This window comes from Hemiscyllium ocellatum, chromosome 3, assembly GCF_020745735.1.
Source record: "Hemiscyllium ocellatum isolate sHemOce1 chromosome 3, sHemOce1.pat.X.cur, whole genome shotgun sequence".
Lineage (NCBI taxonomy): Eukaryota > Metazoa > Chordata > Chondrichthyes > Orectolobiformes > Hemiscylliidae > Hemiscyllium > Hemiscyllium ocellatum.
Window position 1 is genome coordinate 60,665,763 of NC_083403.1, and position 15,098 is coordinate 60,680,860.

A 15,098-nucleotide genomic window follows, 5' to 3' on the forward strand; every position below is an offset into this window, starting at 1 on the left:
GCACACTAGAATATTGATCGGGTTTTGATCTCCTTACTTGATGAAGGATGCGATGGAGCTGGATGCAGTTCAGAGGAGGTTCACCAGGTTGATTCCAGGGATGAAGGAGTCATCGTATGCGGATCAGTTGAACAGCTTGGGCTGAACTCGCTGGAGTTCAGAAGAATGTACAGGGTTCTACTTGATATATATAAAATGTTAAAGGGGATTGAAAATTTGGACATTGAACAAATATTCTCCTTTGTGGGACAGTCTTGAACAAGAAGTCATAGATATAGAATGAGAGGAAGTAGGTTCAAAACCGAGAAGAGGTGAAACAACTTCTCTCAAAGGGGTGTGAATCTGAGGAACTCACTGTACCAGAGATGATTGGAGACAGAATCAATCAACAGATTTAAGAATGAAATTGATCTGTTTCTGAAGAAAAGCAGGATAAAGGACTATGGGGAGCAGGCAGGAAAGTACAGTTGAGACCAGGATAAGATCAGCAATGATCCTGTTTGATTGCAGGGTGGGCTTGAAGGGCTAAATTGTCTACTCCCGCTCCTAATTCATATGTTCCTATATTCCTGTGAAGGAATCATTTCAACACAGACCCACTGCACCCTTCTCCCCATCCATTTCCTCCCACAATGGGGAAATGTCCCTTCCATCCCAGAAGGCAATAGCACAATTATAAGGTCAGAAAACCAGCCACTTTTCTTGTCTATTGGGAAAGCAGATAATCAGGGAGGTGAAGGGTGCAGGCCCCAAACTGACCATGAATTGACCACTTAAAAGCCTTGAATATTGGAGAGCCAAGAAAGTTTGCAGTAGACTTTCACCCAGTCCCCAATATGACCTCTCACCCAACACCTAATTGATGATGTTGCAAGAAATGGATGAATATCACTTCAAGGTCAACTTGCCCAGTGATTATTCCTTTCGTCACCTCTCCCACTGACTCTAGAGTGGAAAAACTATGCCCAATAACTTCAAAAGAAGCAACTGGTTAACAGCTTAGGAGATTTTGTTTGAGTACATTCTGAGATCACAGTTTTATTGAGATAAAAAACAATGCAAGAACTGAGATTTTTGTTACTTCCATGACCCATATTGAGTTTTTATCTCGATTGAAATTGGAACACAAAACCTATTAAATCTCATTACCAGTAGCAAGAACAATTTCTCTCTATAAGCAGAAAAAACTATTTCATTTTTCACAATGCTTTATTGAAAAATCATGAAATAATTTGGTGTGTTGCTTTGAACTGATGTTAAAAACTCACACACATGCTGTTCCTTTCCCTGAGTTCTGCCATTAAGCTCAAATGATAAATAGTCAGGATATTTCTTGAGCTGGTTGATCAGTGATCAGAAAGCAGCCTTGTCTTCCAATTAAGTGTAATGTTGGTGGCCTCTCAAAGATTAAGGGCCAATAGAAAGCCCTTCCGGTGGAAAAGAACAGTAGGATTCTGTGGCAGGTACCCACATTTTCTCAAATTCAAAATAAAATATTGCCTTTATAGCTGGACCACCCCTAAGGGTTTAAGGGATGGGGGAGGATCCCTCTTCATAGCAGTCTGTGCTGCAGTTGAATCCAGGTAGGCAGTCAGGACTGTAAGCTGTGCTGGTGTCCTGCAACCTTCAAGTGTGATGTTGGAGCCATTGTGCATACTTACCTCAGTTCCCAGTTCCCATTGTGGGCTAAGATTCCAGTTATTTTAAACAGATACATAACTTTTCTTTCAAAATGGCAAATACAAGATTTGGAAGAAAAATGATTAAAAACCATGTGCAATAACTTCACTTCTCGATAGTCTTTTCAATGTTTACCATATATTTTACATTTCTTTACAATTAAACAGCATTGTGAAAAACTATTTGGGTAGTATTAGGTGGCAGGCATAAAGTGCAATATGGTCTACTCCTGTTAACTTACATGTATGTTCATATTTATGGAAAAATAAAGACATGCTATTAAAAGTATTCATCTTGACTTCATCAGGATAGAATTGCAAGAATGTCAAATCTGAAAGGGAATAACAATTTATGATGCATAAGAAAAGGGTACTGATTGACTCTGGTTGATAGAGACAATGCAATAAGAAATGTGACAGGGTACACTTAACTTCCAAGCAGTTTAAAATTGAAACTATTCAAGTGGACTTTGATTGGCAATGGCAATGTCTTGACATTGCACCAGAGAATGGCCATCTCCCAAATTTGAACCAGGAAAGAGATGATTGAACTTGACCTTATGTTAATATTTTGTTGCAGGATCATGTAGCTTCAGCATGTCATGTAACCTTTCATAGCATTAGGCTAACATAGCCACGATTATGCCTGTCAAGATTTAAAATTAATGGCTAAAGCTTAATGTTGAAGGGCTTTTGCCCGAAACATCAATTTTCCTGCTCCTCGGATGCTGCCTGCCGGCTGTGCTTTTCCAACACCACTCTAATCTAGACTCTGATCTCTAGCATCTGCAGTCCTCACTTTCACCTAAAGCATAATGTTGACCAGTGCAGTTTAGAAAAATCTGAGACTAGTTTTGAGAATTAGGACATGCATTGATAAGTTTGCAGCCAGGCTCTGAATTTCATCAATTTGTATGGCATTGTCAAGGAGGAAGTGGTGTAATGGTAATGTCTCTAGGCTAGCAATGCCAAATCCCATGCTAATGCTCTGAAGGCTTGGTTCAAATCCTGCCATAGCAGATGGTGAAATTTAAGTTCAGTTAAAAATTTGAATTAAAAAGATGATCTCATTAAGACCATGAAACCATTGTTGTAAAAGCTCTTTTGTTTCATTAGTGTCCTTTAGGGAAGGAAATCCACTATCTTTACCTAGTCTGGCCTACATGTCACTCCAATCCTCACAGCAATGGGTGAACTCTTAACTGCCCTCTAGGCAGTTAGAGATGGACAATGCATGTTAGGATACCAGTGACACCCACATCCAATGAATGAATCAGAAAAAAAATGTTGACTGAGTTTCAGAAACTGGAGGTGAGGCCAAGGCTTTGAAACTCAATTTGTGCAAAAGTAACAAATTGTACTGCCTTCCATTTCATTTTCAGTAAGTAACCTTGTATTTATTTCAGGAGAGACAACCTAAAACAACTCTGTGACTCTATAACGTATTGAATCCCTGGTGTATATAAGCCAATTCTATTTACTTTCATAAAATGTGATGTAATTATGTAAAAGTGGCTTTTCCTCAATCAAACAAGCTGAGCCTCGGCAGTGTCACTATGGCATTTACCATGGTAGCAATGATGCACATCAGAAAGAGTCGCACTTTGTAAAATATTAAAATGTATTGGTTAATGCGCTTACTTCGCCAGCTCAGAATTCTTTCAGTATGGGCTACATGGCCTTTCATCCAATCCCACCTACATGATACAAAGATTGAAACAGCATGATTTGTTGTTTGTGAAGTACTTTGAGACACTTCTGAGGGACATGATGAAGTGTTCCAAAAATGGAAAGGTTTTCATTCATTCCAGTTCAAATTACTCACCCTAGACATAAATCAATTTTTGATTATTGTAGTGTCGAAATGCATCTTGCATGAAAGTTCCATCATTGCTTTTAATTAGAAACTTCCAGGATTTTGTTACACTCAAAAGGATTCCAGCTGGAAAAGGTCTAGTCCTGGAGATATCTATTTCTGGTCCATTTGTATAAATTGAAATGTATTAAGCTTGTAATTTCAAAAAAGGACTTCCAATTCTGTGGACCTCCCACATGTGGAACGCTGCATCAGAAATCCTCATGAGAGCCCAGTGAAGCTCATTTTGCACTACACGCATACTTGGCAGCAGGCAATTGTATCAACTGGTGTTCTCGATGCTGCTTCAGGAGTCAGCTTGTGGGCTGGAAACAACATTGCAATTCTCACAAGTGGCATTTTCATGACGTATTCCTGCCTGGGCCCAGGCAGAGAGCATTTACTAACCAGATTAACCTATTATAGAGAACCCAGGATCTCCAACACATTCCTTAATGTCTCAGCACAGGCACAGAGGGTTTTTTTTTGTGGAAACAGATGGTTTAGGACAAGCATAACAATTAAGCCATTTTCTGCTACACTGACTTGCTCAGTTACCTGTCAAGTGTTTCTCTGCTTGAGTGAGTCCTGTCGAATCTGGTAAGATGTTAAAACGATGATTAAAGTACTGATTTTAAACCCATTCCAAAACCTCGCTTGCAATAACACCGCACATTTAGAAGAAATGTGATTTTGTTGCGGTTTGAGGCAAAAAGAAAACATTATTTGACAAGGAGGTCAACATCATCAGATTTATATATTGGTATTTGTACAATTTATCCAAATGGTATTGGCCAATAAAGGGTATTCTAATTCTCATTCTATTCTAATTGCAGATGGGGTCCCTGGGATCCTGGTTAATTATCCATTGTCTGTTTTTATATTGTCATTGTAGACACATTCAAGCCACACATGCAGCAGAAGCAAAATAGCATTGTGCTTGCAATGCTTTCTCTCAGGCACAAAGACGAACCCAAATATCTGGCTTGCTTCACTTGAGTTCCAGAGCAAATTCACAGAAATTATTATTTTAAAATATTTAATTAAAGAACCCACAAAGACCATTGGACCTTTGGAATAAAACTATTGCTCGGTTGCTCTTTTTATTACTTTTTAATCAAAATAATGTTGGTGATTATTTGTGCAGTGTAATGCTAATTGGAGCGGAATTCCACTTGATCGGCTAATTTTGAGAACTGCTTGAGTGAGATGCAGATGTAAAAAGCAGTGGTAGTTTCCAAGAAAATAACCAAATTAATAACATTTCTCTGGACAAGACATTCAAGAGCAAGCACTAGACTGGCAAAACTTTTGTTTATGTGATTCTTATACTGGGGCGGGTTGGGGGGGCTACAGAAGGGCTGGAAATTCAATTGCACTGTCACAAGCACAAACGACTAAGAACTCAAGTGTAGAGAGAAGCACCACTTTTGGTTGTACAACTTTTAAAGCATATAAAAAAGGGAAAAAACAACTTTAAAGCAAAATAATTGAAGATCATTGCTGATCTTGTTTTTTTTGGACAATAATGGAGCAAATGTTCCAGCCAGTCACATTACCATCTTTATACACAATGCGATCAAAAATAATCCTGAGCTTGTTGTTTTCCTGGTAATGTTAAAACATGGAAGTTGCTTAGTTCTATGCCTCTTAAAGCAATTATCAAGATCCAAAAGGAGGATTTTGAAGATATTATTACGCTTACTTATTTTCTTGATAATCTGAGGGGCGTTTATGCCTTCATACTTTGGAAGCCAGTTAGAATTTGCTTTACTATAGACTCTAAAGTCTCATTTTATAAATAAGGATCCTTTTCATTAAATCTTCACAGACCAGTGCTTTTCAATGTCAGTGTGCAACAGTTTCTTGTCACTTAGCCATTGACATCATTTACTGAAGACAGTTACTTACTGACATCAGTTGGAGGGCAGTGAGGAAAACTGATTTCTCCCATGACGTATCTGCTGCACCAAACTTGATTTAGTGTTCAAGTCTGAGGGTGTAATAGCAAAATCCTATGAGATATTACCAATTTCTTTTCAGACTGTTGTGCTTCAGTATATGGTGAGCTATAGTGTATTCTGTTATATGTTTAAACTGGATGCAACCAGTGTGTTAAAATGGCCACTGACAAATAAGTGATCTTTTGAGCTTCAAAGAATAGTAGGCCTCAAGCCAATTCCTAACTAAAAAATGGGCATGCACAGTCCGTATTTCTTACATCTCTTTGTTTAAAGATCCTCTGTCTCATCTTTGACAAAATGAAACATTAGAAGTCAATGTGTATACAACAGATATGAATGGGCCCTTTCGATATCCCATTTGTATTATGAAAATTTTCTGCATCCAAAATAGATTGGGTGAATCTCATCATGTTAAACAATAATTACAGGATATTGGAATCTGCCAAAGCACCACGCTTTTGTTTGAAAATCTGAACTTGTGCAAGTCACGTGTTCAGAAGGCCATGTTTTCTGAACTTAAGATCATCTAGAAGCTGCACAGTTCCATCAAATTAGCTTCACATTTACAGACTACAATCTACTTGAATTTGGACGCCCCCCGCCTTCCGGCTGAGAGGCCATAAGACAATTAGAGCAGAATTTGTTTGTTTGTTCTATTGAGTCTGCTCCACCATTCGATAATGGCTCATTTGTTCCTCATCTTCACTTTCCTGCCTTCCTGTAACCCTTGAGGTACAGACACTACTGCTATGCCTCAGGAGCTTATTTCTATTTTCTAGTTAACCTGCTCATAAATGGTGTCACACACCTCTGGAGCAGTTGGGAATTAAACCTCAACCTCCTGGCTCTGAGCCAGGATTGCTAACACTATACCTTACATGAGTTGCTGTAGTACATCACCTTGACCAGTATCTAATGCTTGTGTGTGAGAACATGCATGAGAGAAGTGAGTGGACAGACCATTAATTATCCAGAACCCTACACTGAAGCTCTGAGGATACGGGTTTACATTCAATATGGAAAATGGTGGAATTTGAGTGCAATTAAATTCTGGAATAAAAACGCTAGTCTGATGTTGACCACAGCTGAAAATGTGTTGCTGGAAAAGCGCAGCAGGTCAGGCAGCATCCAAGGAGCAGGAGAATCGATGTTTCGGGCATGAGCCCTTCTTCAGGAATACTGAAGAAGGGCTCATGCCCGAAACGTTGATTCTCCTGCTCCTTGGATGCTGCCTGACCTGCTGCACTTTTCCAGCAACACATTTTCAGCTCTGATCTCCAGCATCTGCAGTCCTACTTTCTCCCTGATGTTGACCACAACCAGTTATATTCGATAATAATCTAGTCCCATTTGCCAGCATGTGGCTCATATCCTCTAAACCCTTCCTGTTTATATTCTCATCCAGATGCCTTTTAAATGTTATAAGGGTACCAGTGTCCACTCCCTCCTCCGACAGTTCTTTCCATACATGCACCACCCTGTGCGTGAAAAAGTTGCTATAGATGTTGTAAAATCCCATCTTGCTCACAGATTTCAGGGAAGGAAATCTGCTGTTCTTAACTGGTCTTCCCTTCATGTGACTCCACATCCTCAGCAATGTGGTTGTTTTTTAACTACCCTTTAGGCAACTAGGGATGGGCAATAAATGCTGGCCTAGCCAGTGATGTCCACATCCCACCTACAAATACAGATAAAATAAATATTATGCTATTTTTAGGATAAGTGGGTGTAAACAAATAACCTTCTTTGCTTTAAAACTCTTGATAGCTTGCTGCTAGAATTATTTTAATTGAGAAACCCTGGGTATGTGCACAAAAACATACCTCTTTTAATTCAACACTGACTGTAAAGGGAATGAATAAGGTCTGTCTGTGACAATGTCCTCTGAAGACCAAAATTAATTTTAATGGAATCCTTTAGATTTTCATTATTGCTGAAGGAAATAGCTGGATTAATTATTATTAAACTGTAGAATCAACATTGAAAACTCTTTTTCTTTCACTGTCCTTGTGAATGCTTCTGCTAACAATCCCATCAATGATGTAAACAAGCGAAGAAGTAATTGGCAGAAACCCTTGCAATTACAGCAAGGAGTCTCTGTCATTGCCACCTTTTCTTTTTCATAGGACATGAATTTAACAGCGTTGTAAGTCATCAATTCATAGTCCTTTTTGGCAGAAAATTGATAGCTGCCACAAGAGTGGATGACAGCACTTTAAACAATGGAAATTAACTTATCCACCCATGAGGGTTCCATTGACATGGGAGGTGGTGGGAAGGGTAAAGTGGAAGGGAGGATGTGTGGTAATCTGGGAATAATTTTGATCCTTAAATAACTCTGGGATATCTTCTTAACAATTGGCGCACATAGATGCTGTTTAAATTGAGGGTAAAGCACAGAAAAGATTTTGTAAAATTAACAAAGCCTTTTTTTAGGTATTCCCAGTTGATGTTCTGCAGTGTTTTGAGAGGCATCGTTATGAGATAGTACAATACAGTAGATTATAAGATTTTTTAAAAATTTGGGAAATCTATGTTCGACAGAGCTATTAAATTCCCTACTGCATTGGAAAAAAACTTCTTAGTAACTCAAAATAATGTAAAATGTGTGTCCTGTTTTTCTCCTTTGCAAAAGATTTTGGTTTGTACAAAATACCTTGTCTTGTGCTGTAATAGTTTTTTTTTCCCCATGAAGTACCAATTCTGCATAAAATCTGATTCCAGAGGATGGAGTGACATTGACATGGAATTTTATATATCACTTTTTATCGGAGTGGTTAGCAAATCCTACATGTGACGTCTGCTATGATATGCTAGTATGGACAAAGAGTGAATAAGCCATGGCAAAATATTACATTAAAGCCAAGGTATTAAGTAAAGATTGTAATCTCTTGTTGCCTTTTCTCACAACAAATAAAAATAACCCAGTTAACCTTTTTTTCTCTGATAAGAATATGCCTCACTCCTTTTGTAAAACTTTATTTTTACATTTGTTTCAACCTTTTTATGTTTTTCTCTTCACCTTTATCCCTCGTTTCTTTTTCTATTCTACTGCACATAATACGTTCAAATTAATTTTATAAATAGCATTGCGACATGTGAGAAAAATATACCTTGCTCATTGCCACCATTTATGCTGCATTTCATTCAATATTATGAGAGCCCTTGTATGGTACAGCATAAAATTAGAACTGTATTTACAGCAAAATACAGTTTGATTTCTTGAAGTAATGACATTTTTATGCAGAAGATGGTTAATATACTATTTTACTGAAGATTGCAACTACAATGGGCGGCACGGTGGCACAGTGGTTAGCACTGCTGCCTCACAGTGCCTGAGACCCGGGTTCAATTTCCGACTCAGGCGACAGACTGTGTGGAGTTTGCACGTTCTCCCCGTGTCTGCGTGGGTTTCCTCCGGGTGCTCCGGTTTCCTCCCACAGTCCAAAGATGTGCGGGTCAGGTGAATTGGCCATGCTAAATTGCCCGTCGTGTTAGGTAAGGGGTAAATGTAGGGGTATGGGTGGGTTGCGCTTCGGCGGGTCGGTGTGGACTTGTTGGGCCGAAGGGCCTGTTTCCACACTGTAAATCTAATCAAAAATTGATAAAGGTGATAAGAGCTAAATTGCAACATTTAAATAGCTTTTGAAAATTACCTCAGTTCTAACTCTTACTTCCTAATGTTAAAAATGTTATAACTAAATTTGAAAATAGCTTTTTCTGACCACCTACTGCAACTTAAATGGGTGATGGCCACTTATATCTCTTTTTGAGAATTTTGCTAAATTCACAATATTTTCTGTTTTTTTTTGTCTTGAGAACACAATGCAAGTCCTTCACAAAAATACCCATCGGGGATTCAGGGTAAGAGAGGTCCTGCCACTCACCCACCAATCACTATAAGCAAGGTCCAAACAGCATTATCCCAGCTTGATAAACAGTTCTGTTAAAGGCATTGTTTTTAGCCAACAAAAAATTCCAGAACTTTCATTTTTTTAAAAATGCACAAATCAAGCTCACACATGGATAATCATGGCATGTACTTCATAAAAATCACAAATGTGTTGCCGTTATGACTAATTATTTGAACAAGTCAGAAAAAAACCCTAGAAATGAAAAAAAATCAATTTTAGCTGTTGGGCAATTTTGCGATGGAAATTTAATTGTGCAGAAAGAAAAACATATTTCAGAGAAATAATCCTGGCCTCTCCTCTTTCCTACAACAATAATCCCCAGGTATTTTTGTTGTTTGAATTTAAATAAATTTACATAAATTTCTCTCTAGACTACATCATGGTTTTATTCACCTCAGTACAAAATAATAATCTCTCTATATTTGTGCTTTAATTTAAATCTCTATTATGCCTATCAACATTAACAAGCTCTGATTTGAATATTCATAAGAGCCTCAAATGAAGTCATAAGGAAGTGTTTTACTGAAGCTGCAGGGATATGTGGCTGATTGGTTTTGATTTCACTCTTGGATTGAGTTTTTCTAGTAATTATTAACGTTGCTTGTCCAAACAGCTCCCTCACAGGTTAGCGGCGTAGTGAAGGATAAAGTACAGCAGAGGACTGTCAATCTCTCCTGGAAGGAACCAGAGCATCCCAATGGAGTCATCACAGCATATGAAATCAAGTACTATGAAAAGGTGAGGGCTGCACGGGCACATCAATAAATAAGATCCACATTGTACTGATCCTTAAACCCTCCAAACTAAACATTTAAGGCTGTTTCCAATGCTTAATGTTAGATTTGTATTCAAAGACATCCATTACGTTGTTGATTCGGCTCAGACCTGAAACCTGTGTACTCGGGTTATTACGTCTGATGGCACGAAGATTTATTTGAAAGAGCTGTGGAGCCATTCAGAAGCGAAGTTCAAATCTTTATTGCAGGCTTATGCAAACTGGTTCATCTTAATCAGAGAAAAATGCTCATTCTGTTTGTGACGGCGAAAATCAGCCAGGACCACATCCTACTGCTGTTGAGAATTATCTTTGCTGAATCTCCATGAGCAGAATTTCCTCTTGTGTTTGTGGACTCCTTATTGGGCCTGAAATGCACATTCAACTCGTAACTGGTTTGCTCTGGGGATTTTCAAGTTCATTGTGGAGTTTGCAAGCTGCAAGGCAACGTGGGAGGAGTATGCGTCACTGACTTCACTGGTTAGAACATTGAGTAGAGGAGTTGAGTCATTATGTTGCAGCAGTACAGTACATTGATAAAGCCAGTTTTGGAATATTGTGTACAATTCTGGTCCCCCTTCTATCGGAAGGATGTTGTTAAACTTAGAAGGTGCAAAAAATATTTAAAGCTTGTTGCTGGCATTGGAGAAGTTTGAGCTGCAGGGAGAGGCTGAATAAGCTGGGACTTTTTTTCCCCTGGAGCATCAGATACTGAAGTGTAACTTTCTTGAGGTTTATAAAATCATGAGGGGCCTGGATAGGATGAATAGCCAAAATTGTTTTCTCAGGGTCTTGCATGCATGGAATGAGCTGCCAGAAGAAATGGTGAGGGCAAGTACAATTGCACTTAAAAGGCATCCGGATGTATTTATGAATTGTAAAGGTTTAGAGGGGAAAGTGCCAAATACATGTCAAATGGAACTAGGTCATGTTGGGAAGTCTGGTCAGCATGGATGAGTTGGACTGAAAGGCCTGTTTCTGTGCTGTATGACTCTATGATTCTGTGAGTGTACCAAATCCACTAGATACAGACCTGAGGTGCTGAAATAGCAGTGGATTCAGGTGAAAATAAAGTACACCTTTCATTGTCTAATTAAAAAACAACTCATTCAAGCATTTGTTCTTATGGAAAAATTATCCTGCAGTGCCTGTGACATAATCCCTCCAATTCAAAAACCCATCCAGATTAAGTTGTGTAAGAAAGCAACCGTGTTTCAGAGATTTAATCAGAATGAGCAGCTGTGTGAGCTCAGTATTTCACCAGGTTATGAAACTGAGTTAAGTATTTATAATGGACACAAGTATCAAATCATTTCAAGCCCTGAACTGAAAGAACCTGAAAAATGATCTGATGATTTTTTTTCAGATTCAAAGCCAATTACCACTCAATCAATTGGATGGGTCAATTTGTTGGATTTTCTTTTACCCATTTGGAGTTTACACATTTGCCCATAGCTTTGTGGGTTTCTAGTGACTCCTCCAGTTACCACTATGCAGGTTAGGTGGATTGGCCATATTAAATTGCTATGATAGTGTCCAGCGATTATGCAGACTAAGTGGGTTAGCCATGGTAAATGTGGGGATACAGGGATAGGGTGCAGTGCTGAGTCTGCATGGATGCTCTTTGGAGGGTTGGTTCAGACTCAATGGGCTGAATGGCCTCTTTTTGCATTATTTGATCATTTGATGGTTATGTATTTTATCAAGTTTCCAAAACACACACAGTAGTACACACAAATAGTGGAGGGAGGCAGATATCCCAATTGTGATCATGACTTCCAAAACGTGTGGACATTTCAAACCTAAGACCTTCCTGAGCCAAGAAAATGACGCATAAAAATGACAAAGGTGAGAACTTTTCTCCCCAGTAAAATAAATGATCAGCATTTCATGTCTCAATTCCTGTCTCCACTGGGAGATCAACGTCTGACCACATACTGGGTGAGAATAGTACAGTATTTGGTTTTATGACTCACCTGCCCAACCCATATCTTAAACAACTAACAATAGACTTTATTTATGGTCACTTGTTGTAGTATAACAGCTTAGGGTCTACATCCTAGTGAACTTATTTTCTCATTTATCTCGAGACAATGAACTCTGCCACCTTCCCTTTATTTTCGGGAGGAGTTGTTTACTCGCTTTCCTTAACATTTTATTCTAAAATGTGGTAATTTCTGTTTTAAGGGGGTAGAGGTGCACCATGCACAAGTAGGACAAGAGAGAAAACTATGATAAGAAACAAATCTCCATTGGCAATCAGTACATATTATGTGAGGCAAACTCCCTCAGTGCTACTTTACATAATATCACTTAGAAATTTAAAAAGTTTTACATTTTTAACAATTTAAAGAACTCTCACCTGCATCATTAAATTTTCTTGTGTATGTGAATGTGGTACCATATTCTGGAGAGAGATTTGATTATGGTCAAAATTTCAATTCCTTGGAACAAGCACAGCTTTTGAAGATAATAGTGGTAACTGATGTGGGGCGTTACTTGCATGCATATGAAAGCCAGTTCAAAGCCTAAGGTTGATGTTGATAGACAGTCATAGATGTGAGAGGGAGATGAAGTTTGAGATTCCAACTCTGAACAAAGACAGCAGCCAGGTTAAAAAAAAATTATCATAACATTGTGATTGATAAAAGCTGTATCAGTTCAGTGATATCACCTAGCTGCAACAGAAAATTGGTATCTAACCTTTCAGACATTAACAAATCATATTGTAATAGCAGATACTGACTGATATACCAATAACAAACCTCCAGGGAGAAATTCCACCTGGCAGCAAAATGGTACTCTCACTCCCTCCACAGCAGTAAATGTCTTTTCTCTACAAAGTGGAAAGCATTCACTTTGAAGCTGGTTTTTGTTGTGCTGATGAAGTGATAAAAATGAATTAGTTCTGGAACTAGAAACTGGAGTTGAATTATGTGTATTTAACAGAGTTTATTTGAAAGCTGTGTTCTTCCTTTAGAGAGATTTAATCAGAACAAAGATTAAAGTATGAAAATAATAGACTGGAATAAGCTTTTAAAAAATCTATTTTAACAAGATTGAGTGCAGTGGATTCCCAGGCTAAATTTCAAAGGCTATAGTTTTATCACAAAACTTTAGGTGATGCAAGCCCTGGTGGTTTCTGAGTGTTATTTGAATTTTTCAATTAATTATAGAACCTTTAACACATTCATGTATGTTCTATTATGTATGTTGTGTACTCATGTAGTATGTTTAAAAAAAACATTTATTTTGTTAATGCAGTGGCTCCAAAATTATGAACACTGTCTCCCCCTTTTTGAAATCTTGTTGCAGCCTTAAATACAAGTTATTTGTTTTCCAGAATCTAAAAGAACGGACTTATTCTACAGTCAAAGCTACCTCAACATCAACTACAATCAATAACCTGAAACCAGGCACAGCCTACATATTCCAGATCCGAGCATTCACCACAGCTGGCTATGGGAACTACAGTCCTAGGCTGGAGGTCTTAACCCTTGAGGAGAGTACAGGTAAGAGATGTGACATGTATTTCCTTCTGCGTTTTCAGGCAGGGAAATGTACTCAAAACAGATTCAACCTGATTCAAAATTTGTAGTAAGGGAAAGTAAAAGATAACAAAAACAGAAATTGCTAGAAAAGCTCATCTAGCCTGGCAGCATTCACAGAGAGAAAACAGAGTTAATGTTTCAACTCCAATGGCTCTACTTAAGACCTTCAGTTGTGGAGAAGTGTCACTGAACTCAGAATGTTAACCGTGGTTTCTCTCCACACATGCTGCCAGTCCTGCCAAGTTTCTCCAGCAATTTCTGTTTTTGTTTTCTTTCAGATTTCCAGCAGCTACAGTTCTTTGTTTTATTTTAAACAAAAGGTAAGTTACCCCAGACTGCTTCATTGCCAGCTTCATCCCACCAATGACAGGTTATTTTCTGGCTAATCATGATTTTGTACAGCTATTAGAAGCAAAAGGAAGAATGGAAGAGAATTGCATTGGGAAAGGATACTAGACTGTCTGTAATTTCCCCCACAAATGACTTAGAGCTTGCTACATCATTGAATTCTTAGATTTTAATGTCAAGTGCATATGTACCAATGATATAGGTATACAAAGGGATGAGAACCTGAAATCTGAATATGGAAAGTTAGGAAATAAATTAACAATTAGGACCTCAAATATAGTAAGCTTGGGAATACTCCCAGTGCCACTGGAATAAAAGGATAAATCAGATGAATGTATAGCTGGAGAAGTGGTGCACCAGGGAGGAGTTTAGGTTCTAGAGGCTTTTGGACCGTTTCTGGGGAAGGTGGGATCTGAACAAGCCTGACAGTCTGTGCCTGAACAGAACTAGGACAAATATCCTCATGGGGATAAATGTTCTTTTACTAGTTCAGTTAGAGAGGTTTAAAATAGTATGGTGGGGAGATTGATTGGATTCCCTACACTGTAGAAACAGGCCCTTTGGCCCTACAAGTCCACACTGACCTTCCAAAGAGTAACTCCCCCCCCCCCCCCGACTAATGCACCTAACACTATGGGCAATTTAGCATGGCCAATTCACCTAATCTGCACATCTTTTGGATTGTGGGAGGAAACTGAAGCACCTGGAGGAAACCCACACAGACATGGAGAGAATGTGCAAACTCTACATGGACAGTCACCCAAGGCTGGAATTGAACCTGGGTGCCTAGTGTTGTGAGGCAGCAGTGCTAACTACTGAGCTGTCATGTCAATGGGGACCAAAGTGTAGGCTTAGATGGATCAGATTCAGATCAGGAGACAGGAGTTGGCACATTAGTTACTGATGAGATCAGCAACTTAGAGAGACAAAAAAAAGGATTAAAAAGCATCCAGCACAAGGAATTGATGGGATTAAGCTGTTGATATTTCAAGGCAAGGAGTGTTACAAACAA

General features: G+C 38.6%; 1 protein-coding gene across 7 annotated transcripts in view; it reads left to right on the forward strand.

Annotated features, from left to right (window-relative positions):
- The window catches only part of epha7 (eph receptor A7), a 305,918-nt gene that overhangs the window by 234,209 nt on the left and 56,611 nt on the right, over window positions 1–15,098 (forward strand). For all 7 annotated transcript variants that reach the window (XM_060850321.1, XM_060850337.1, XM_060850346.1 and 4 more), the window contains exons 6-7: window positions 10,026–10,150; window positions 13,531–13,699. In XM_060850321.1, coding sequence (XP_060706304.1) covers window positions 10,026–10,150; window positions 13,531–13,699 — 294 coding nt within the window. The remainder of the gene's footprint in view (window positions 1–10,025; window positions 10,151–13,530; window positions 13,700–15,098) is intronic.